At 38.7% G+C, this 22,381-nt stretch overlaps 2 protein-coding genes and 1 non-coding gene across 3 annotated transcripts in view; 2 read left to right on the forward strand and 1 right to left on the reverse strand.

Moving 5' to 3' along the window:
• Positions 1-6,839, forward strand: part of LOC131226652 (rhodanese-like/PpiC domain-containing protein 12, chloroplastic) — a 42,247-nt gene extending 35,408 nt beyond the window's left edge. Inside the window, exons 4-8 of the mRNA XM_058222260.1 lie at positions 1,412-1,512; positions 1,603-1,713; positions 2,544-2,652; positions 3,875-3,925; positions 6,568-6,839. Of these exons, the coding sequence (XP_058078243.1) occupies positions 1,412-1,512; positions 1,603-1,713; positions 2,544-2,652; positions 3,875-3,925; positions 6,568-6,648 (453 nt within the window). The 3' untranslated portion in view covers positions 6,649-6,839. The remainder of the gene's footprint in view (positions 1-1,411; positions 1,513-1,602; positions 1,714-2,543; positions 2,653-3,874; positions 3,926-6,567) is intronic.
• Positions 6,840-11,645: 4,806 nt separating this feature from the next.
• On the reverse strand, positions 11,646-11,718 carry TRNAA-CGC (transfer RNA alanine (anticodon CGC)). The gene has a single exon. It is a non-coding gene; the product is annotated as a tRNA-Ala (tRNA).
• Positions 11,719-13,784: 2,066 nt separating this feature from the next.
• Positions 13,785-21,066, forward strand: LOC131227812 (calcium-dependent protein kinase 2-like). Its single transcript, XM_058223637.1, has 8 exons — positions 13,785-14,644; positions 15,935-16,078; positions 16,430-16,582; positions 17,446-17,561; positions 18,681-18,848; positions 19,323-19,450; positions 19,920-20,019; positions 20,765-21,066. The coding sequence occupies exons 1-8, from the start codon at positions 13,957-13,959 to the stop codon at positions 20,855-20,857; spliced, it is 1,590 nt and encodes a 529-aa protein (XP_058079620.1). The 5' UTR covers positions 13,785-13,956; the 3' UTR covers positions 20,858-21,066.
• The last annotated feature ends 1,315 nt before the right edge of the window (positions 21,067-22,381 follow it).

Below are 22,381 nucleotides of genomic sequence, written 5' to 3' on the forward strand. Positions count from 1 at the left end.
TGAAGAATGGACAGTTGGTTTGTAGGAAAAGAAACACGGAAATCATGGAGCTCTTTTCTTTCTTAAATATATCATTTAACCATGTCCATAGAGTGGTTAATGATGTAGCGGATCGGCTCATGAAAGTGTTTTGAGCATGGTTTGAAAATGATCCCACACAAGGTGTTTCATAAAGGTAACGGTGGCTGTAACAGCCACTGCGGTCACTGTTACGATACACCATGATGGCCGCTACAGCCCTTTTTGTTTTTGAAAAGAGAAAACTGTTTCTCGACATTTACAGGACCGTTATGAGGCCATTACGGCTCGTTTTTTTCTGTAACGACCGTTTCGGCCCCATAATGCATAACGATTATGACTGCTACCGTTACATAACGGTCGTTATGTAACCAATTTGGCATACCATGGTCCCACACGACTCAGGCGATCGGTGTCTGAGATGAAATGAGTCCCCACATTGATATGGGACTGAGTCAGGGAGAGTTGTACCAATTTTGGTCCCCAAGTGGGTCTCACTCTTGAGGTGGCTACTTAAACCCATGGTGTCAGACCTTCCCTTTGTTCAGTGAATGGTTGCTCTGATTTAGGTGCTTGTTTTCATTAAGCCGACTCCCTTCTGTATTGTATCCTGAGTATAATTTTCATTGCCCATTAAAAAAAAACATATAGCATAAGCAAAATTCTAACGGGTCATTAAACAAGTGTTTTGTCAAGTCCATTTGTATCTCTCCTCAATTCATAGGCACCTCTACATGTGCGTACATGGTACATGCAAGCCTTGCATCAGGTTGGCCCCACCATGCAAATGACTCAAAAGCCAAGCTGGTCAATTCATCAGGTGGACCTCAACTGTATGAAACAAATAAGCAATCTCAAAAGAATTTGCCGATGGTCCACATTCAAGATACACACATGGCCTCCCATGATAAGAGGGCCAACCTTATTTTTGGGCCATATCATTACGCAGTGAGGCGCACCTAATCAAAAGCTTGGATGTCCCTCATAGTGCGAGGTTGGCAGATGTGGGCCCATGTAGAAGTGTGTGTGGCTTAGCATTATTCTAAAAAACAATTAAGTAAAAGAAGCATATGTGTGGCACTCTTGAGGACAAGATCCTTGGCCCACCAATGTTACATCATGGCGCTATTAAATTATTAGAAATGTTACATCTAGGCACCTTTTGATAAAAGGAAGAGCGAGCTGGTTCCACAAACCTCCCTTTCTAGTTTGGGCCGAAAGCACGACTCGTATGATCGAATGGTCAAGATAAGTTCAGAATGAGAGAGATTTTTGAATTTAGAATGCCTCGTAATAAAAACATATGGCATGAGAGAGCATGTGACACACCATAACAGATCTTTCCTTAGCAAGGCTAAGGAAACAAATATCTTATTTCATGAAATTTCTACAGGTGCCCGAGTTTGAGGAGGCTGCATTCGGCGCGCCTTTGAATAAAGTCGTAAGATGTAAAACGAAGTTTGGATGGCACTTATTACAAGTGTTGGCTGAGAGGTTTATTATCATAGCCTTATTTACATTTAATTCAGTACTTGATAAGCAAAGAAGTGCAGCCTCTTATTCTCTCTCTCTGAACTATTCCAGGGAAGAGTCTTTGCTTCAAGACATTGAGCCGAAGGAGCTTCATGAGAAAATGCAAGACCCGAGTTTCTTCGAAGAAGTTCAGTTGATAGACGTCCGGGAACCAGATGAAGTGTATGCACTCTTCCTTTGATTCCTAAGCATCTCACCAACATCTCCCAAACGATTTCTTTTAATCGTACTTCACTGATATCTACGAGGAGCATAGTTTAATAAAATGGCAAATACTATGTATGCCTTTCTCCTTTTCTAAAAAAATTGTGTTGTAGGCTAAATAGTTGTCTTCAATGCTTTTTTACAAATATTGGCAAGTAAAAGTTATTTATTAATTTTATGAGAAAGTCTCAGGTCCAACTGGTTGGACCACAAGATGTGGTCCACCCAGCAGATAACTTGCATCCTTTAAAGTGCATGTCAAATCCAACCCTTCCAATAGGTTTGGCCCCAACATAAGGATTGCATGGTGCAAAAATCACCCCTATCCACTCACTATTTATCAATGGCTACAAATTGCGTGTAGCCATTCAATCATTAAGTGGGTCACACCATTGTGTCGCCATCGATAAATAGGTAGTGGATATAGCAGTTTTTTGCACAAGGTGATCCTCATGATGTGGCCAACCTATCTGACAGGTTAGCTGCCACACACACATGAAAGGCTGGAAGTTATCCACTAGGTCGACCGTAAGTCCGTAACTAATAGTCCAACCAGTTGGACTAGAGACATTCTCAGTTTTTTTCTTACCCCAATGTTTTAAACTCATTTCAAATCTGTTAAAATTTCCTCACACTTATTTCCCAAAATGTTAATGTTAAATATTTTATGCATAATTAATAATAATAACTTTTACACTTTTTTTAATGGCCATTTTTTTGGTACCTTACATTTTTTATACCCTATCTCTTTTGTCTGTACTCCTGCTTTAACTGTTTGCCCAAGGCAGAGCTCAAGCTTCCTTGCCAGGCTTTAAGGTTCTTCCACTTCGCCAATTTGGTAGTTGGGGGGCTGCAATAACGAACGAGTTTGATCCTCAGAAGGACACCTATGTGTTGGTAAGTGCATCTCTTCAAGAATTTAAAGGAGCCTTTCAGTGTTCTCTGTTCTCAAGGGCAACTTGATGCACTATCAAATCTTAGTTGAGATAAGAATAATACCTCATCTTAATCATGAGTTTGGGCTGAAAAGTGGGAAAAGACACTAACTTGCTTAATGCGGGTTGCGTTTTACATGATGCCCAAACACCAAGACAACCTACGAGCATGTTTGGTTTTTCTTTTTCCTTACCAATTCCATATGTAGGGAGAATTATTACCTCCACACGTTTTTTTTTTTTTTTTTTTACCATCAGTGTTGATTGTCGACATCCTCATCCTTATTATCTTATCAGGATTGGTCTTACAAATCTCGTTTCACCAATCAATCCTATACAAGGCCCATCCTCAGTGAGTGAACCAGCCTACATATCCCTTGTTCGGGGGGACCCTGCACCTAGGGTCTGATGTGTGTGTGCTGGAGTCACAAGAGAAGAAAAGGGTGGTGAAAAAGAAAGAATTGCACATGGAACTGAAATCAAAAGCCCATGTTTCTTAACCAAGGGTTATTATTTACGATTGGGCCTTATTGTTTCCTTGTCTGCATGGGCATGGCGTAGTTGGCCTTTGAAAGTGTATAGAAGGCAAGAATGGAGGATGTAGGAGCACTCAGGCTCAAGTACAAGACCTCTGGAAAACAATGTGAGAAGGACCCCTTGTGTGTGCAAGCAATACAGGATCCTCTTAAGTACAAAGAAAACGGGCATCAGGATCCCTATTTGCCCGGAGTGGGATTTCACCACAATGGGTACTCGAACCCATGACCTTGTGTTGAAACTCTTGTGAATCTACCACTGAGACATTAGTAAGGACCCCAACTGGGGCTCATGGTTCACTGATCCAATTGCTGATATGATGTGTATCGTTTAGGATGGCTCATGCATGGTGCCCTCCCCACATTGGTATATCCTAGCCATTGAACCACTGGCCTTATTTGGATGCTGAGCCCTTGGGAATTTTTTGCACATCAGCTATCCATGGTGGGGCCCATCATGTCCAAAGTTTGGATCATTGTGCTATGGGCCCCACTTGTAAAAACTGAAAATTATCCGTGAACATTCCATTCAATGATCTTCAACTGGGTTGATGGATTAGCAACTCACTTTCTAGGTGGCCCTACACTCTCGTTTATTATGATGACATTTCTCTGATTATCTTTACTGAGGTTTTCTTTTCATTGCAGTGTCACCATGGGATGCGGTCATTACAGGTTGCCAAATGGTTGCAGACACAGGTATTTTTTCTCTTTCAAATTAAAGCCTTGGTGAATCCTCTTCTCAACATGTGCTAGTGTCGCATGTGGGTCCAAGATCCAGGCTGCTAAAAGGTGGGCACCACAGTTGACGTCTATGGTCCAAAAATAAGGTCTTCTGGCCACAAGTGCACAAGTGGACGGTTAAGAGAACCTGACCAGTGGCCCACATAGAACGTACATTTGTCCCTCTTACCCGATGACTTGACCTGCCTGATTTTTGACCATGGATGTTCACAGCTGGGGTCCTCATGATGAACAGCCAAATTTCACACATGGCACCACACTCATACGTGCTGCAAAGAAGATTCGTGGTCCATTTCATATGAATATGCTTCTCATTTATCCTGAAACTGTTATTGGCTTTGGGAGTTTTGGTAAGTGCACACTCATGTGCAATAAAGCTCTCATATACAGGCCACACATGTGCCAACATCACACATACATGTGAGTTCTAATCCATCCATCAGGGTGGTCCTACCTCATACATGTTTCCCAAAATAATATCTTGTCCAATCAGCATGTGGCCCCCCAATATTTGAAACAGGTGGATGGGTCAGAAAACTTCAGCCAAGTTTTTCAGAGCCGTACATTTGTTTTGCAAACTGTGGCCCAACTGACCAGTGGATCAACCTGATTCTTGGGCTAGGGCATCAATATGGTGGTGCCGTTCTGATGGATAGATTGGATCTCGGACCTAACATGCCATTCTGGCACACGTGTGGGTGTACCTTAACTTTATTAGTCTTTAAAGGATTTGTGTTTATTCTTCTTTACAACGTGCCTTTCTTCATCAAATTATTCAACTATGGGTGTAAGATATATTAAACCACGTTATTGAATGCATTCACTTCTATGCACGTGCTCAAGATTCACATTGTCACGCCAGCCCGAGAGATCTGATTGGTCAACTCATTAGGTGAACCACAGTTTTACATTGGATGTGGTCCATTGACCCTTTTTTGCCATAACCTGCAGCCTACCTGATGGGTCGACCAACTTGATATTGGACTGGGCACCTTCGCACAGGACCAGACTGACTAATGGCCTGGATCTCGAACACATGTTCCATGTGTAATGTGAATCTTGTTAGGGCTCATGTCTGAATCCAACCTGCTTTCAGATTCCTCCTCAGTTTAACCAAAAACTACCTGTAAAAATAGACTGGTACTATCAGAAGAATGAACCGATCACCTCTTTAGATGTTTACGGGTCCCACATGCACCCTATTCACACAATCTGAACATGTGCCAATATGCCACATTCCTGGGACATTGTAGTGGGAATCAAGTGGCCTCCCCTGAGAAGATTAAAAGCTGAGTTGCTAGGGAAGTTGCTTGTGGGTGTGACTCGGTTCTGAATCAATGACTTGCTGAGTTGACCAAGTCGACTCGACGTGACTCGTGGTGAATCGAGCCGAGTCCTTCACCTGAACAAACTGTTTTTTGTTGAATAGAAGTTAAAAAAGTAGCCATTGAATTTCAAAATCATGGCCTTACGCCTTTCCAATGAAGCAAAGGTCTATAGCTTGTGTGCATTGTGCGTGTGTTTATTCCAGCTATTTTAATTGGACTATAACCATTTTAAATACTTTTACTAATCTAAATTTTTTTAGGCTGAGTTCACTGTTTGTGAGTTGTCATGAACAGGGAACTTCCCTTTTGTGCATCGAGCTTGCTTGTGTGGCACCCATGGCTCATTTATCCAAGCCGTTGATCTGATGGCCAATGGACCATGCCCCCAAATGGCTAAAATACCCCACTTCTAAGATCCTAGCCATCAAATCTTTGGTCTTTTTCTTTTCCATTGAATGGGGATTACTGGTGCATTTCTTCTTAACCATGTATTTGAATGCCAATAATGGAAAGGTTAGAGTTGACCAATTGAGGAGATGTTTTGGGCACGGTCCATCCATGACAGGGGCTATCAGATCAATGGCTTGGATGAACCAACCATGGGCCCAACATGTACAAACTCAGAGCACAGGAAGGGGAGTTCCTTGAACAGAGAACTCAGCCTGAATATTTTTAGTTTGATTAGATGTTCCAGTTCTCTCAGGGAACTATTACGTTATAGTGCTCCTAGTTGCATTGGGACACTTAGACAACTCAATCCATTGATTTAGACTATCATTTAGGTCCAGAGGATGTTTCATCTTCAATTTGGACGGTCAAGATTGCTTACACAAAAATGTGTACAATCAACTATTTGATCCATCTATCTGTTAGGACCCATCATGGATTGCTTATGATTCTAAAGAATCACTCATGTTAGGCAATTGTAACAATCCCATCAATACCTTGGAAAAAAAAAGAAAGAAGAAAAAGGATGGCTGTAGAAAATGTGGCCAAATCAAGGATGGTTGGTTCATCCAAGCAGAGTGATTTTTACTTGGCAGCCTATGAAATGTGGTCTGGACTTAAATGGACAGTTCAAATCGATGGATTGGACAATGTAACTAGGAGCACTACAACTTACAGTGCTCACATTACACATTATTGAATACCGAGTCAACCTGACTGGACATTGAGTCTAGTTTTTTGGGTTTTCAAATTATGATTGCTATCAATGCAGTTATGCATGGTAAGGGCTCTCACATGAACATGGTTTGATTTGTTTCACAGGGTTTCTTGAGAGTGTTCAATGTGGCAGGAGGGATACATGCATATGCTGTGAAGGTTGATCCCTCCGTTCCAACTTACTGAGGATTTTCTTTTCACACACAAATGGAGTTTTGCTATTTTTTATGCATATATGTGCACATGATGGATGGTGTGAGACATCCATGGTTTTAATTAGCAGTTTATGTGTGTTGTATTTTAAATGATTTTGAACTTTGGTGTTTCAAAAATTTTCCACCAAAAAATTTCATTTGGGACTTATGATCCCTTGTTGCGCTGCATTAGAGTCTAGTACCACGTCGGAAAACAACATGGGATTTTCAGTGCTTATTCTATATGTGGGATGTGTTTTAGAAGGCTTGGGCATTAAGGGATATGGGGTTCGTGTTGGGTGTTTCTTTACAACGTGCACGCTGGGCCGGGCTGTGGCATGTGGTGTGTACATGTGTGCCACATCGGGCCGTGGCGTGGGCGTGCACGGGTGTGGGCGTGAGTCTATATGCTTGTAGCCCTACTCACATCCCCTTTGTTTTGAAAAATAAAAATAAAATAGAAATGTGTTTGTTCAGGTAGTTGCATCAGTTGGGTTTATATCCAACAACCTAACGCTTTTGAAATCAAATCCTTCTCCAACGCCCTGCTTTGGTTTTCTACTTTTCAAGTTTGGTTCTATTTCTGGTTCTGGTTTAAGATAGCAAGTGGTTTGAGCTTGTGTACATCAAGTGCAATATTGTGACTAGGCGATAGTCATTGCATCCAGGAGGTTGATTGCCCAAGATTCTTGTTGCACTTGAGACGCAGTCCTAGGACATGAATTCGACTTCAAGCAAGTGATGCTGAATCACAGCTTGACTTCTACAATCCGATAGGTTTCTTCTTTTTTTCTCCTTATATCTTTTATTTATTTATAACATTTTCTAAATAGTTTCCAAACCTAACAATCTTGAAGTTGAATTTGTTTGGAAAAAAAAAAAAAAAAACTATTTAAACTATAACTACCATTACTATAAGTGCTACAACTGAGTTATCCAAGATCGAACCTTTCTTTGGATAACACTTTAAATGGCAGAAATAAAAGTTAAGTTTTGCGTTGGACACTCTAAACGTGTTTATATATATATATATATATATATATATTGAATTATTCAACTTTGATCCAACAAATGATACTCACAAAAGAGATGCCAATAATTGCAAAAATTATATTCTTAATGGCCTATCCAATGTTTTATATGGTGTTTGTTTCTTGTGCATTTGCCAAAGACATTTGGGCTACTTTTAGTATGTTCTAGAAGATACAGGGGTTAAGAAGCATGCCATCACGAATTTCCTTCACCATGTGATGACAGATGATAAGCTTGTCACTAAGTAGATTTATGATTATCAAAATTTGATACACATACTCTTGATTGAATGAATGAAATAGGACGAGGCGTTTCTAGTAGATCTTATAGAAAAATTGTCAAATGGGAAAGCAATTTAAGTATAAGGGAAACTATTATCACCGTCGAATATTGAGGCACCATATTGGAGGTTGCAAACATAAGAAAAACAGTACAAAGCCCCAAGTTGATCTTGCTGAAATTGAAAATGAGTTAAACATGATAGTGGTTGTTGTATATGAATTTATCTCGTGAACAACATGAAACTCGACAGGGGTAACTTGGCATGTATGTAAAGATCATAGCATGTTTACCTCCTATCAAGCTATGAGGGATGAAGAACAAGTGTTCATGAGAAATGTTTGAACCTCATCAATTATTAGAAAAATGAGATAATGAACAAGCGTTCATGGGTAATAATCAAATCTTATCAATTGTTGGGAAAGGAAAAGTACTCTTAAAGCTTACATTTAGAAAGACTCATAAGTTGAATGATGTACTGCACGTGCTTGATATTAGAAGGAATTTGGTCTCTGGTTTGCTCATCAATAAAGTTGGAGTTAAAATACTAGTCGATTCAAACAAATGTAATCACCAAAAATAGGATCTTCATGGGGAAATGATTATTTTAATGATGAATTATTCATTGTCAATGTATCCTATGATAACATTAATAGAAGTCGTTCAATTATATTTATATTGTTGAGCCCTTTAATGTGTAGTATAACAGATAATGACACATGAACATAGCCTCACTAAAATGAATGAGAAGGTTAGGTCTTTTATATGATTTTTCACTAAAATGACTGAGAACGTTAGGTCTTTTACATGATTTTCACTAAAATGAATGAGAACGGTAGGTCTTTTACATGATTTTTCATTAAAATGAATGAGAAGGTTAGGTCTTTTACTTGATTTTTCAAGTGGAGAATTTGATAAATGTAAAACATATATAGAATTCAAGCTTAATAAACAAAAATTTTGAATTATTAGAGTTAATTCACAATAACTAATATACTCTTTAAAAACAAAAAAAAAATACATGTAAAAAAGTGGTAAAAGATACTATGTTACATTTGTAGATAATTACTCTAGATGCACTAAATTATATCTACCAAGAAATAAAGATAAGCTTTGGAATTATCAATTGAATAAGAAAATCAAATGACTTAGAACAGATAAAGGAAGATAGTATGAAGCTTTTCAATTTAAATAACTTTATAAAAAAAATGAAATAATTCACAAAACTATTGCCCTCTATACACCATAACAAAATGAAATAACATAACATAGGAATAGAACACTAAATAATAATTATAGATCATATGTTAAATAGTTTTGGCTTGCTCTCTAATGTATGAAGAGAAGCAATCATATTTGCCTGTTATATTCAAAATGGGATACCCCATAAGATAACTGGACAAATACCATATGAACTCTGGAAAATCAATACTCAAAGTTATAAATAACTTAAAGTGTAGGGTGTGTTGCTAAAATAAAATTATTATAAACTAAGAAAAAAAAATGTCTCAAAACAACTAACTATATGTTTATAGGATATGTTGAAAATGGTGTAGTGTATAGATTCCCATAGATTCCTAATTTTAAAATTTAAGGATAATATTCTAGATTTAATTATTATAATAGTTTTAAAATCTAAGAATAATATTCTAGGTCCAATCACTATAATAGAAGAAAGAGAAACCAAATTCTTTGAAAGTATTTTTTTTTTCTAAATCTAAGTATGTAGAAATAAAAGTCATTAGTGAAACAGAAACTACATCAACTAATAGAAGTGTAGATGATAAAATTAAAGAAGAATTAGAATTTTTGTTTTTAAAAAGTAAAAAAATAAATAAAATAAAGTAGAAAGAAACTAAATTAGGAGATAATTTTTACACATTCTTAATAGAAGGAGACCCACTAACATATACAAAAGTACTTAATTCACCCGATGCAGCCTTTTGAAAAGAAATCATTATAGATGAATTAGTAAATCTAATAACACCTGGAAACTTGTATACATAGCACCTGATATTAAACTAATAGGGTGTAAATGGTGTTTAAGAGAAAATTAATAATAATAATAACTAAAACCATATGGAAGCATTGATAAATTTAAGGCTAGGTTAGTTGTTAGAAGCTTAAAACAAAATGAATGGATTAATTAATTTGGCACCTATTCCCCTACAATTAGAATTACAATTATTAGGTTTTAATAGCAATAACATTCATATATAAACTATTCGCACAACAATTGGATGTTAAAAGAGAGTTTCTAAATGAAGAATTAATGTGTGTGTGTGTGTGTGTGTGTGTGTGTGTGTGTGTGTGTGTGTGTGAAACAATTTAAGGGTTATAAATCTTTGGTAAAGAAAATAAAGTTTGTAAATTAATTGAATTACTATATGATTTACAACAAGTTCCTAAACAATGATATAAAAAGTTCAATAATATTATCAAATCAAATGGATGTTAAATAAATGATATAGATAAATGTCTATACAGTAAATTCTCTCAGAATGAATTGATTATTATCTATTTTATATAGATAGCATGCTTATATTTGAAAATAATATTAAATTAGTTAATTGTACTAAGAAGCTTTTATTATCAAAGTTTGATATGAAAGACCCAAGAAAAGTCGATATAATATTAGCAGTTTATGTGATAAGAAGGCACAATGTTCTTAACTTAGTTACAATCTCAATTAGTTGAATAAAAATGTTTAAAAATTGTTAAGAAGATATGACCACTTTAACTGTTTGCCTAGCAGTACTCATTATTATAACGTGCATCTCAAAAAGGCAGATAGATAAAAAGTATATCTTAATTAGAATATTTTAGAATAATTGGATAGAAAATCAACATTATAGTGGCCCTTATAAATGTTTTAATAGTGTGAATCTGAATCTGGGTGTGGTCCACTTGAGCTTTGGATATGACTATTTTTTTATAATGCACTAAAATGATCTCACCAAATGGATGGACTGTGTGAAAATAATAAATACATCACCGTGGGGCGCCCTGAGTAACCTTAATCTCCTACCAACCGTTTGTACCGGATTGAGGCTCGAGAAGCTGACGCCCTTCGCCACGTACACATGACTGGCTCTGCTTCATTGATCAAGTGTACCACAAAGTGGGGATTGAATGCCTACCATTGAAATCTTCGTGAGAACTGCGTAAGTTTCCATCAAGCTAATATTTGTATTTTCCCTTCATCCAACCTAGCTGGACCTTATAAACAAGCTGGATGACAAATAAACATCATGGTGGGACTAGGAAGGTTTCAATGGTGGGCACCACTATTACTACTGCTTCATGTGGTGTGGCCCACTTGAGCCTTGGATCTGCCTCATTTTAATGTCCATGACCTAAAATGATCTGAACAAAAGGATGGATGGCGTGAATAAAATACATACACCATGCAGTGTGGCGTCACTATCACTGTTGCTTTCTGTGGTGTGGGCCACTTGAGCCTTAGATCTGCCTCATTTTGAGCCCATGAACTAAAATAACCTGAAAAGGAATGGGCGGCGTGGATGAAACACACATCAAAGTGGGCCCACACAGTCCCTGGAAAATTTAAAAGTAGAAAAATACTGTTGGCCCACACAGTCCCTTGAAAATTAAAAGTAGAAAAGTACGGTGGGCCCACAGAGTCCCTGGAAAAGTAGAAAGTACAAAATTTAGAGCTGGAGGTGCGGGGAATCGAACCCCGTGCCTCTCGCATGCGAAGCGAGCGCTCTACCATATGAGCTACACCCCCTTCGTTGATAAGCGTTGGATCATAATCATAATGATCAATTTATATATGGACCGTTCATTAAGTGAACTCAACCATTACAATGCCCATATGTTGAAAGTTCACTGACTATTATGTAGAGTTTTAGGTGGGCCATGATCAAATAATTGATCTGATCAACAGGACACGTGTCAGGCCGTTCATCAAGTGGGGTCCACCATTACATTTCTGCAAAAGTCCGAATCTCGTGATGCATAGGAGTCCTTGGTTTCCAAAGCAGCTTTACTAGCCTGGGGCAGACCCGGAGACTTCTTCTGGACCCGATTTGTGCTGACCCCTCAATATCTGTGGGTCGAAACCAGGCCTGAGTTTTATACCTTATATCTAATGGTGGCTGTCGTTCGGGTTCAGGTTGGGTCATTGTCCACATGAGCCTGAACCGTTTACTAAATGGGCCCAAGATCTGGGTTCAAGCACAATCTATTTAATTGGACCGTGGTTTTTCTGAATTGCGCCCAATTAGAAACCCGATAGGGCAATTTATTTTTTTGACCCGGCTTATTCAATACTGGCGGGCAAGTATTTGGATGGTAGGCCCGTTCGGGTCTGTGCCCGATTTCTCTGCTCAGCTGGGCTGGCCTGGATGAGGCCTGGGTTCATGGGTTCAGCAGCTTACCCCGGTCCGGCCTAGTCACAAACCTAATTACGACTGAATTTGTCCTGACGGGCGAACGGGGGTCGGTGGATCCCTGACTGTGGGGCCCACTTTTATGTAAGATATATTATATCCATGCTGTCCATCTCTTTCACCAATTCATTTTAGAATATGGGACAAAAAATTATGAAGATCAAAATCTCAGGAGGACAACACCATAGGAAAAAGTGGTGATTGAACGCCCACCATTAAAACTTTTTGGGGGCCAACCGAATTTTTATTTTCCATCCAACCTGTTGATAAGGTCAAAAATACCAGGATGAAAGGACCACACAAATATTAGCTTGATCCGAAACTTTTGTGGCCCGTTGAAGTTTTTAATGGTCAATCACCACTGTTTCATGTGACGTGGTCCACCTAAGATTTGGATCTACTGAATTTTTAGTCTCCTACCATAAAATGATCTGTAGAAACGGATGGACTGCGTGGATGCAAGACACATACATCAAGGTGGGCCCCGCAGTCAGGAATCCACCGAATCCGTGTCCTTTACGGGTAGGCTGCTGAACTACCGTGTTTGCCTGATGTCTGAAAGGTGAAAAAAACCCTGGTCCTAGGGCCCACACTTGCCATGATGGAACACTTCTGCAATATCCTGACCGTTCATCGGATATGCCAACTATGTTTTTCTGCTGTCTGAAAACCACCCTCGTCCGTTCATGTCCTAAAGAACTGGACGGTTAAAAGGATTGGTCGACCGTTTACTTCAACTTACTTTTGTGGCCCACCCAATGAGTAAACGCCCTTGACTTTGGGTCTATGGTGCATATATAGTGCGGCCTAACTGATGAACAGACCGGATCTTGCCCTACTCGTGCGATTACCTTTCCCTATCACATACAGGAATCATGCACCCCTCTCTGAGATGTACCGATTTGTGAGGTGAATCGCTGCACACGTACGAATATTGAACATTTGAGAGAGATCTGGTCCATTCATTAGGTGGAAAAAACCATGAACGTTCTCTAGCCTGTAAATAATTCTAATCCACTCATCATGCCAGCGACACTAATATGAGTAAAATGGACGGTCTAAAATAATCACCAGCATCCTATATTTAACATACACGTACGATCCACCTGATGAACGAACCAACCCAGATTTTTTTGTTGGGGCATGTTCGCAGCCCCACTCTGCACACGTACTAGATCTCTCACACGCGCAAAGCTAGCACACGTGTGTGCATATATGCAATTGTTCAAATTGTCTTCCTCTCCTCCCGCGAATCGCTTTAGCTTTTCGCGCAAAAGAATCATCCACGCTAGCCAACATACCCAACCATTCCCGACCGTACACGTGTCCTAGCCGTTAAAACTGTTGCTTCCCGCCAAACCCTCCCCTCCTCTCCAAACACACCCCTTCGCAACGACTCTTCCTTTTCAAACTACTCCCTTCCTAAAATCCCTCACAATCAGTCCTTTTTTCCTGCAATTCCTTCCAACGTTCCTCACCCCTTTTTTACTTTCTCTTTCACTTTCACTATCAAAAAGGCCCACTTTCTCTCTCCTCCCTTGGGCCCCACCATCCCCTCAAAATCTCCTTCTACCATGGGAAACTGCTGCTCCCAGGGCAGTTCCAATGAAGCCCAAGAAACCCAATTGCCGGAATCTGCGACTGATGATAAAGCAGCCACCAAGAATCCCACCTCCCCCAATGCCACACCATCCAAATCGTCCCCTGGGCCCCCCTCCACAGGGTCCCGCCACCCTGCGAAACCGGCCCCAATTGGACCCGTATTGGGCCGGCCTATGGAGGACGTCCGATCGGTGTACACGATCGGGAAGGAACTTGGACGGGGACAATTTGGCGTGACCCACTTGTGCACCAATAAGAGCACCGGCGAGCAATTCGCATGTAAAACGATCGCGAAGCGGAAATTGGTGAATAAGGAGGACATTGAAGACGTACGGCGGGAAGTGCAAATCATGCATCATCTGACGGGCCAAGCGAATATTGTAGAATTGAAGGGGGCTTATGAAGACAAGCAATCAGTCCATTTGGTTATGGAGTTGTGCGCAGGCGGTGAACTCTTCGACCGGATCATTGCCAAGGGGCACTATACAGAACGTGCGGCCGCGTCACTCTTGAGGACGATTGTTCAGATTGTCCATACATGCCATTCGATGGGAGTCGTTCATCGGGACCTCAAGCCAGAGAACTTTCTATTGTTGAGCAAGGACGAGAATTCGCCACTCAAGGCTACAGATTTCGGGTTGTCAGTCTTTTTCAAGGAAGGTTTGGTGCTGATCTTACCATCTCATTTGAGTGGTCTTTCTGTTCTTTCAGTTAGCTTTGTTGTCCTTTTTATTCATGGATTCGACGCCAAATATTCCTGATTTTCTGGAAAATTGATATTTGAGGGGTTGAAATGTTCCTTTCAACCCACAATTTTCGATGTTTTGGGAATTAGACACTGCCATGAAGTATAACTCTTAGTATCGAAAGTCGAAAACAGGGGTGTATTCATAAAAAAACATGGGGTATAAGCAGTGTTTGAAGTATTGGTATTGCTACAAGTTTCATTGGCCGGGGAGGTGGAAACAATATCGATATCATGGATAATAACGTTGATAACAGAAAATGCGAGGAAACATGGGAAAGCAATGAATTTTTTAGTGAAACTTTAGGAAATGATAAAATGCACATATTCGCATATTTAGGAATTAAAAAAATTACACAAAGAATACATACATAATAAGTTTCCATTTAATGTAGGCCTAAAAATATGTGCTGTCATAAGAAACTAGTTCAACCATCCCATCCATCCAAATATCCATCAATATTTCACAATATTGACGACACACGATATTTCGCTAAGAAATCATCGATAACTGGAAAGGAAATGAAAGATTGGAGTCTTGATATCGCCCATGTTGTGATAACAGTAATATTGTGACATGAGCAAATATTATTATTCACAATTTGAACACCACATATAGCCATGGGCCAAAAAAAAAATTTGAAATGAGTTTTTTACTAAACTGATTTTTGGCGATATTATTGAAATATCATCGATACCTGAAATTTACATAGTTGAAAATATTGGTGATTCTTAGCGATACATTGCCAATACTTGAAATTTCTAAGATTACCAGTGTTATCAGTATCACTAACCAGTGTTATCGGTATTGTCGAGCTGGAGATAGGGATAATATTGGGGACATTTCGATAATATTGGGGATACTTTGAACAATGGATACAAGTACCGTATCCTGGAGAAGAAATCGGGTTTCCAAATGAATGCAAAAATGTATCCATGAGTATTATCCGTTCGATGTGTAAGAGTACTCTCTCTCTCTCTTCTTCTTCTTCTTCTTTATTGGAAATCGTGGTAAGAATGAGTAGATGCGCATACTTCTGGGACTGCTCTTTCGGGCTGTGGTTATAAACCATCAAACCTCATTCTATTTTGAATAAATTCTATTGAAAATCACCTTAGAAATATCTTTCTTTTTTTTCTTTTTTTTTGGTGAATTTGAAATGATTTCGTACTAATTAGAACATGGTTGAATGATCCATGAACAGGTGAAGTGTTCCGCGACATTGTTGGCAGCGCATATTACATTGCGCCCGAAGTCTTGAAACGGAAATACGGACCCGAAGTTGATATATGGAGTATTGGAGTTATGTTGTATATTCTTCTTTCTGGAGTTCCTCCCTTTTGGGCTGGTACTTTCATTTCTTCTTGCTTCCCTTCCTACTCTCACCACCTGTGACAATGTAGCACGTGAGTGCGAGATCGAGGGTATTCATCTGGTGGGTCCCACTGTGCATGTGGCGTGACATTGAAAGTCGGGTTGGTCCAGTATCATGTAAGCCGAATGTGGACCAGAAAAGGCAAAATATCCACATTCAAGGTGCAAATGGTCCTGCACGAAGGCCAGAGGCCTATTTTTGGGCCACAGAACATCAACTGATGAACAGCCTCGATGCCATGTAGCTACAGTTGCCAAGAGTAACTGAATAGCAAGCTACAAAAAATATTTGAATTGATTGTAACATTAAAGTTTGGACTAGCAGAGTCAGAGCATGGAATTTTCAATGCCATTTTGCATGGACATGTCGATTTCACAAGTGATCCGTGGCCGTCAATTTCATCAGGCGCGAAGGACCTGGTGAAGAAGATGCTCAATACAGACCCCAAGCAAAGACTCACAGCATTCCAAGTTCTCGGTAAGTATGATTCAACTCTTCAAGAATCATATTTCAAATATATTGTCCGTCTTTCAGCGCGTTTGGTTGCACCAAATTGAAATTTCATCATAATTGGTGCAACCAAAGACACCCTTTGCTTAAGAAATCACACACACTCACAATACTCTCTTTCTTTCTTTTTTCTTCCTATTCAAATAGTGAGTGTAGTAGATAACTAAAAATCTCACTCATTGAGTGATCCTAACCACCCAATTAAATCTCAATTAGGGGTGTATTATATTAGCTGTAACTCCCCAATTGGATGGCAAGGACTATATGGATAATGGAGATACCAAACCATGGGCTATCTGTGATGGAGCCCATCATATGAACAGCCTAGATTACCAAAAGGTGGGCCCTACCTGTACCATTGCTAGGTATAAAAAAGAAAACATTTCTTCCAATCAAGGATTATACAACACCTTTTATAACTAATTTTTCTATATAGTGATATGCAAAAAGGCCAACACCTGCTAAACATCAAATAGATAATTTGTTTATTTCTAAATGGGTTTTCTTTTCTTTTCTTTTCTTTTCTTTTTTTTTTTACAATTTTTGATACAAAATGCTTATAAATCTGCTTGCAAAGTCTATTTTTCCTAGTTAGTTCTCTTATCTGTCTTCATGTCTACGATATCAATCGAAAAGAACATGCTGAAGAACATCATATAAGAGTTTTTTGGATAATTCATTTTCTCTAATTGGGTTTTATCCATTTTCCTTTTTTTATAGTGAATAATATTCATTTTCTTAAAAGAAAAATCATAGAATTAAGACATCTGCAAGTAATTCTCGATACTCTATGATATTCATGTACTGATGAGTGTGTGTGGGATTTTCAGATCATCCATGGATCAAAGAGGAAGGAGAAGCACCAGATACGCCTCTTGATAATGCTGTACTAAACAGGCTTAAACAGTTCAGAGCAATGAACAAGTTCAAGAAAGTTGCTTTAAGGGTATGCTCCCCACCCTTCATGTAATGAAACTGCTATGAAATTTTGTTTGTGAATCATCCCGATAGCCTAAATCATGGCGGTAACACCAGTTTCTAGTGGAAAATGGCATGAGCTAGACGAATTATGCTGAAAATTAGTCATGAATGCTAGTACAATGGTATTTCTGGCAATTTGGGTGCTGTTTGGATGTACCCAAAATCACAATTTGATCAAGCTATCCTTGGTGATTTGGATGTTTATCCTCGCAGTGGTTTCAGTGAGTTTTTGCACTCAGCAGAACCAATGCTTTCCTACCTCAAATTGGAAGAACTGAAGTATTTTCACTTCTAATTTGACACGGAATTGCATTGATTCTGTTACCAAATTGCATATTAATTGGACAAACCAAACGCACGCCATGCCAATCTCTTTAATAATGAATTATCAATTACTTTAACTTATTGGCTAGCTTATTGCTACACTACATTGATCTGTTCTAATCATAGTTCAAAAACTCGACTCGATCTCCAATCGGGTCGGGTCACTCCTGCTTGAGTCACCAGCTTTTAGAACTATAGTTCTTACATTAATCAATCACTGATTCCAATTAATCTGCTAATTTAGTTGGACTCATTCCTAGCCATCCATTTTTCACCATCCAGGATCTCAAACATAGGAATTTACCCCTACCTATGTATTCAATTTCCAGATGGGTATTTTTGCTGCAAGTCGAACATGGTTTGACATATCATCTGACATCCAGGATCTCAAACACAGGAATTTGCACTCTTGCTCCGGTGGTAGACTCTTGGGAGTTTCAACACCGGGTCAAGGGTTCGAATACCCATAGGTGGTGAAATTCCACTAGCGTGAGTGTGTGGGGGTGTGTGTGCGTGTGTAAAAAAAAAAAAAAAAAGTATATATACCATTTTCGTCCATGGGCAATACAGGTGTATTGCTCCGATACAGGCCCGAATGGGGTGATATGTGGTTATATGACTTAACGATACGATGTGAGATCTGATTTAAAAACCATCACGCCAAACGACCCTTTGAATATTTTCCCCCTTGAATGTTACTTTTGTTTTATTTATTTTATTTTTTAATTTTAATTTTAATTTTCTATTTTGGATTGGATAGGTGATAGCAGGGTGTTTATCAGAGGAAGAAATAATGGGTTTAAAGGCCATGTTCAAGAACATGGATACTGATAATAGTGGTACCATCACCCTTGAAGAACTGAAACAAGGACTCTCCAAACAAGGAACAAAGCTATCCGAATATGAGGTCAAACAGCTCATGGAAGCTGTAAGTTTCTCAAAAACAAACTCTACAAAATCATTGGAAAACCTTCTTCTTCTTTTTTGTATGACCCAGAAAATTACAGGCGGATCCCCACCTCCTGGTAATCTAGGCTATCCATTTTGTTGGACCCATCATGAGATAGGTCGTGATCGATATCCTTCCTATCGGATGATCATACATGAATGATTGTTCTATATAATTAAAGCCAAATGGTCCACTTTTTATGAAGAATTCATCACAAATGATCAGCTGGTGGGGGCAATTTTATGCTCATGATGGGGCCCACCATACAAATATTTGTTGGACCCAGCCAAAAGGCGGGCCCCACCTGTGTACACATTGTTGGTCCAAGCAAACTGATCAATCAAAACATCCTATATTTCCTCCCCAAAAAAAATAAAAAATAAAAATTCAAAAGAAAATGCTCCATGAAACAATGGGCAATGTTCATGTTCTTGACAAAATATTTTCAAACAGGCTGATGCAGATGGCAATGGAACCATCGATTATGATGAATTCATCACGGCGACTATGCACATGAACAGAACAGACAAGGAAGATCATCTTTACACAGCATTCCAATACTTCGACAAGGACAACAGCGGGTACATTTCCAATAACATTTTGATCGATTTTCAAGTAATTAATAGAAATTTGGTTATACAAAGATTTCATAAAATTACTAAACATTTTATTCTCGATTCTATTATTAGATCAAGATTATATGATAATCCATGTTAGAGTAGATTAAAGATGCAGATCACTACAAATCTCCCACATCTTCTGTATATTCATATTATTCTCAACGAAATAAATAAGTAATAGTTTCCATAATATAGTCTTTTATAATTCAACATAGTATCAGAGACAAGGGATATTAGAGTAGATTAAGATTAGAAAAATTCTTTTTTATTAAGATGTACCGTTCACAGACAGATCTCCCACCCCTTCTATACATTTTTGTTATTCTCAAATAAGTCACAGTTTTCGCAATGTAATCTCTTATGGTTTTAACAATTCACATGTGATGATGATAATTTGAGTTGATTACAAGTGTTCTTTTTTCTCAATCAGGTATATTACAACAGAAGAGCTAGAGCAAGCGCTTAAAGAGTTCGGCATGCATGATGGGAGAGACATAAAGGACATTATCTCCGAAGTCGATGCGGATAACGTAAGATTTTAAGTTGCTGATCAAATTGCTTATCTATATTTAAAATGCCTCGATTAAAGCTAGAAAGACAACCACATAGACTAAAATTGGTTATAGTTAATGATGTTTAACAGTCGGATTTTTACCAAAATGTCGGTCTGGGAATGGATCATCAGCATTGATACACATGTTTTGGCCTCCAAATGCGCACATCCAAGAAAGGATATGATTGGACTATGGATAACCGTTGGATCTAGGGGTGGTGTTCGGTGATCCAAATCGCGTTGGTCTAATGATATACATAGCCAATGGTGGCCAAATCGAAATCTTTATGATTGGAAGATAATCGAATTTTAGATGATGGTCCAAGAAAACACGGTTTAGGAGATGATCCATGCTCAAAGGAGAAGTGTTTGACAATTAATGGGTTGAAATACTCCCATCTGATCTTCTTCTTTTTCTCGTTTTTTCTGGGTATCCCCATCCACAGTGAGGCCCATCATATAAATGGTTCGGATGGTTGAAAACATGATCTCAAATATGGGGTTTGTAAGGAATTGATTTTTCAAATGAATCATGGCCCACTCATTTCAGCACCTTGCAAGAAAAACCATTTTGGAACATCTAACATAAAACGCCCACTCAATGCAGATTTATTTTTTTATGCTTTTCCCAGTCTGTGGATGATACGCAGGCACTTAAAAATTACTTAATTCCACACATATGGGTCCCATAATTACCTTTATTTGATTATCCAATAATGCAGGACGGACGGATCAACTACGACGAGTTCTGTGCCATGATGAGAAAAGGAAATCCAGAAGCGAACCCGAAAAAGCGGCGGGATGTGTTCATGTGATCCTGACCGTCAGATTGCGCATGTGGAAGGAAAGAAGGAATCTGATGATGTTTTTTTTGGTGTGTAAAAATACTGATGGGGGGCCTGGGAGGGAGAGAAGTTGTAATGGTACGCTTTAAATAGAAGAAATGTTCATTATAGATCCTCGTGAGATTTGTGTACACTAATGTCTGTAGAAGTGAAAGGATGGGGGTGGAGTTTGGGTTGAAGTTGGGGGGCCCACTAACCTTTGTGAGGTTTTCTCCTTTCATGCCGACCCAGTTTGGGTGAATGGCGAGCACCGTGGGTTTACTCCTTATAGGCGTGGGTTTGACTCCCCTCCCTAGCATTATCCGATGCACTTAGTTTTGAGTGATTGCGCGTGCATCTGAAGAGAATAGTCTTCTTTTAAAATGAGTGGGACACCCTATATTGTTTTTTTTTTTTTTTTTTAAATGATTAGTGGGCCCAAGCAAATAGAAATTTACTATCAAAGGACTAAGTTTTCAACTTAATTCTTACTGTATTTTACCTTTTCCTTTCTTAAAGACCAAAGACCCCCTGTTTTCTTCTTGCTATATGAACCTCAAAGTACGTGGATATGCATGCATATCTCCAACCTTCAATTACTACAAGCGGGGCAGCATTGATCTGGCATTCAGACCGTTGATTCGATTCACCCATATGGATGGACCAGGCCCACAAAAATTCTCCCAGATTTGAATATGCTGGCCATCCAATCTCTGTCATTGAAGGTGGAAGGCAAACCATGAAACATTAGTCCAAATTTGAATTCTTCGTACCTTATTCCTGTAAATTCCCGTTGGACCTGGGTGGGCCCACCTAGGATCATTAATGGAACATTGGATATCATAAAAGGCCCACAAAATGAACTGACCATTACTACCCTTCTAGCCATTTTGCATGTGCTAAATTGAACAGCTATGATCATCCATTTTTGGTGATTTTGGGACCATGAACAATTCAGTGGACCCCTCCTATCTAATGGTCATCATTCACTGGAATAAGGGGAGAAAAGGGTTAGGATTGATCTTCTCGTATGAGGTGGACAAATGATAATTATACGTGACACATTTGTAAAAATGATTTCAATATGGTTTTTTAAATAGATTTAATTAATTTACTAAGACAATGAGTCATTTATGCTCATAGATGATTTATATAAATTTCAAACTGTTACAATACCCTTAGATAATTTTATTATTTCTTTAAATGCTTTATGTCAAATAACTTATCTTTGATAAAATCAAAGTTTACTAAATAGCATGTTAGGCCAAGAATGATTACTTGGTAATCTATTAAAATAGACGTATATTATGTGAGTATTGTCTCTTAAGACATCACAAATGCCATTCTCTAAGGCAATTAAGTTTGATGGACTGCTCACTAAATCCGATAAATCATGCCACTTGTCAAGGGATTACTTACTTCATGACATTTATTGATGACCATTTGAGATATTGTATAATATATCTAACCTCAAATAAATTCAAGGTTCTTGAATGTCTTAAGAATTACAAAACT

The sequence above is a fragment of the Magnolia sinica genome, chromosome 15 (assembly GCF_029962835.1).
Source record: "Magnolia sinica isolate HGM2019 chromosome 15, MsV1, whole genome shotgun sequence".
Classification (NCBI taxonomy): domain Eukaryota; kingdom Viridiplantae; phylum Streptophyta; class Magnoliopsida; order Magnoliales; family Magnoliaceae; genus Magnolia; species Magnolia sinica.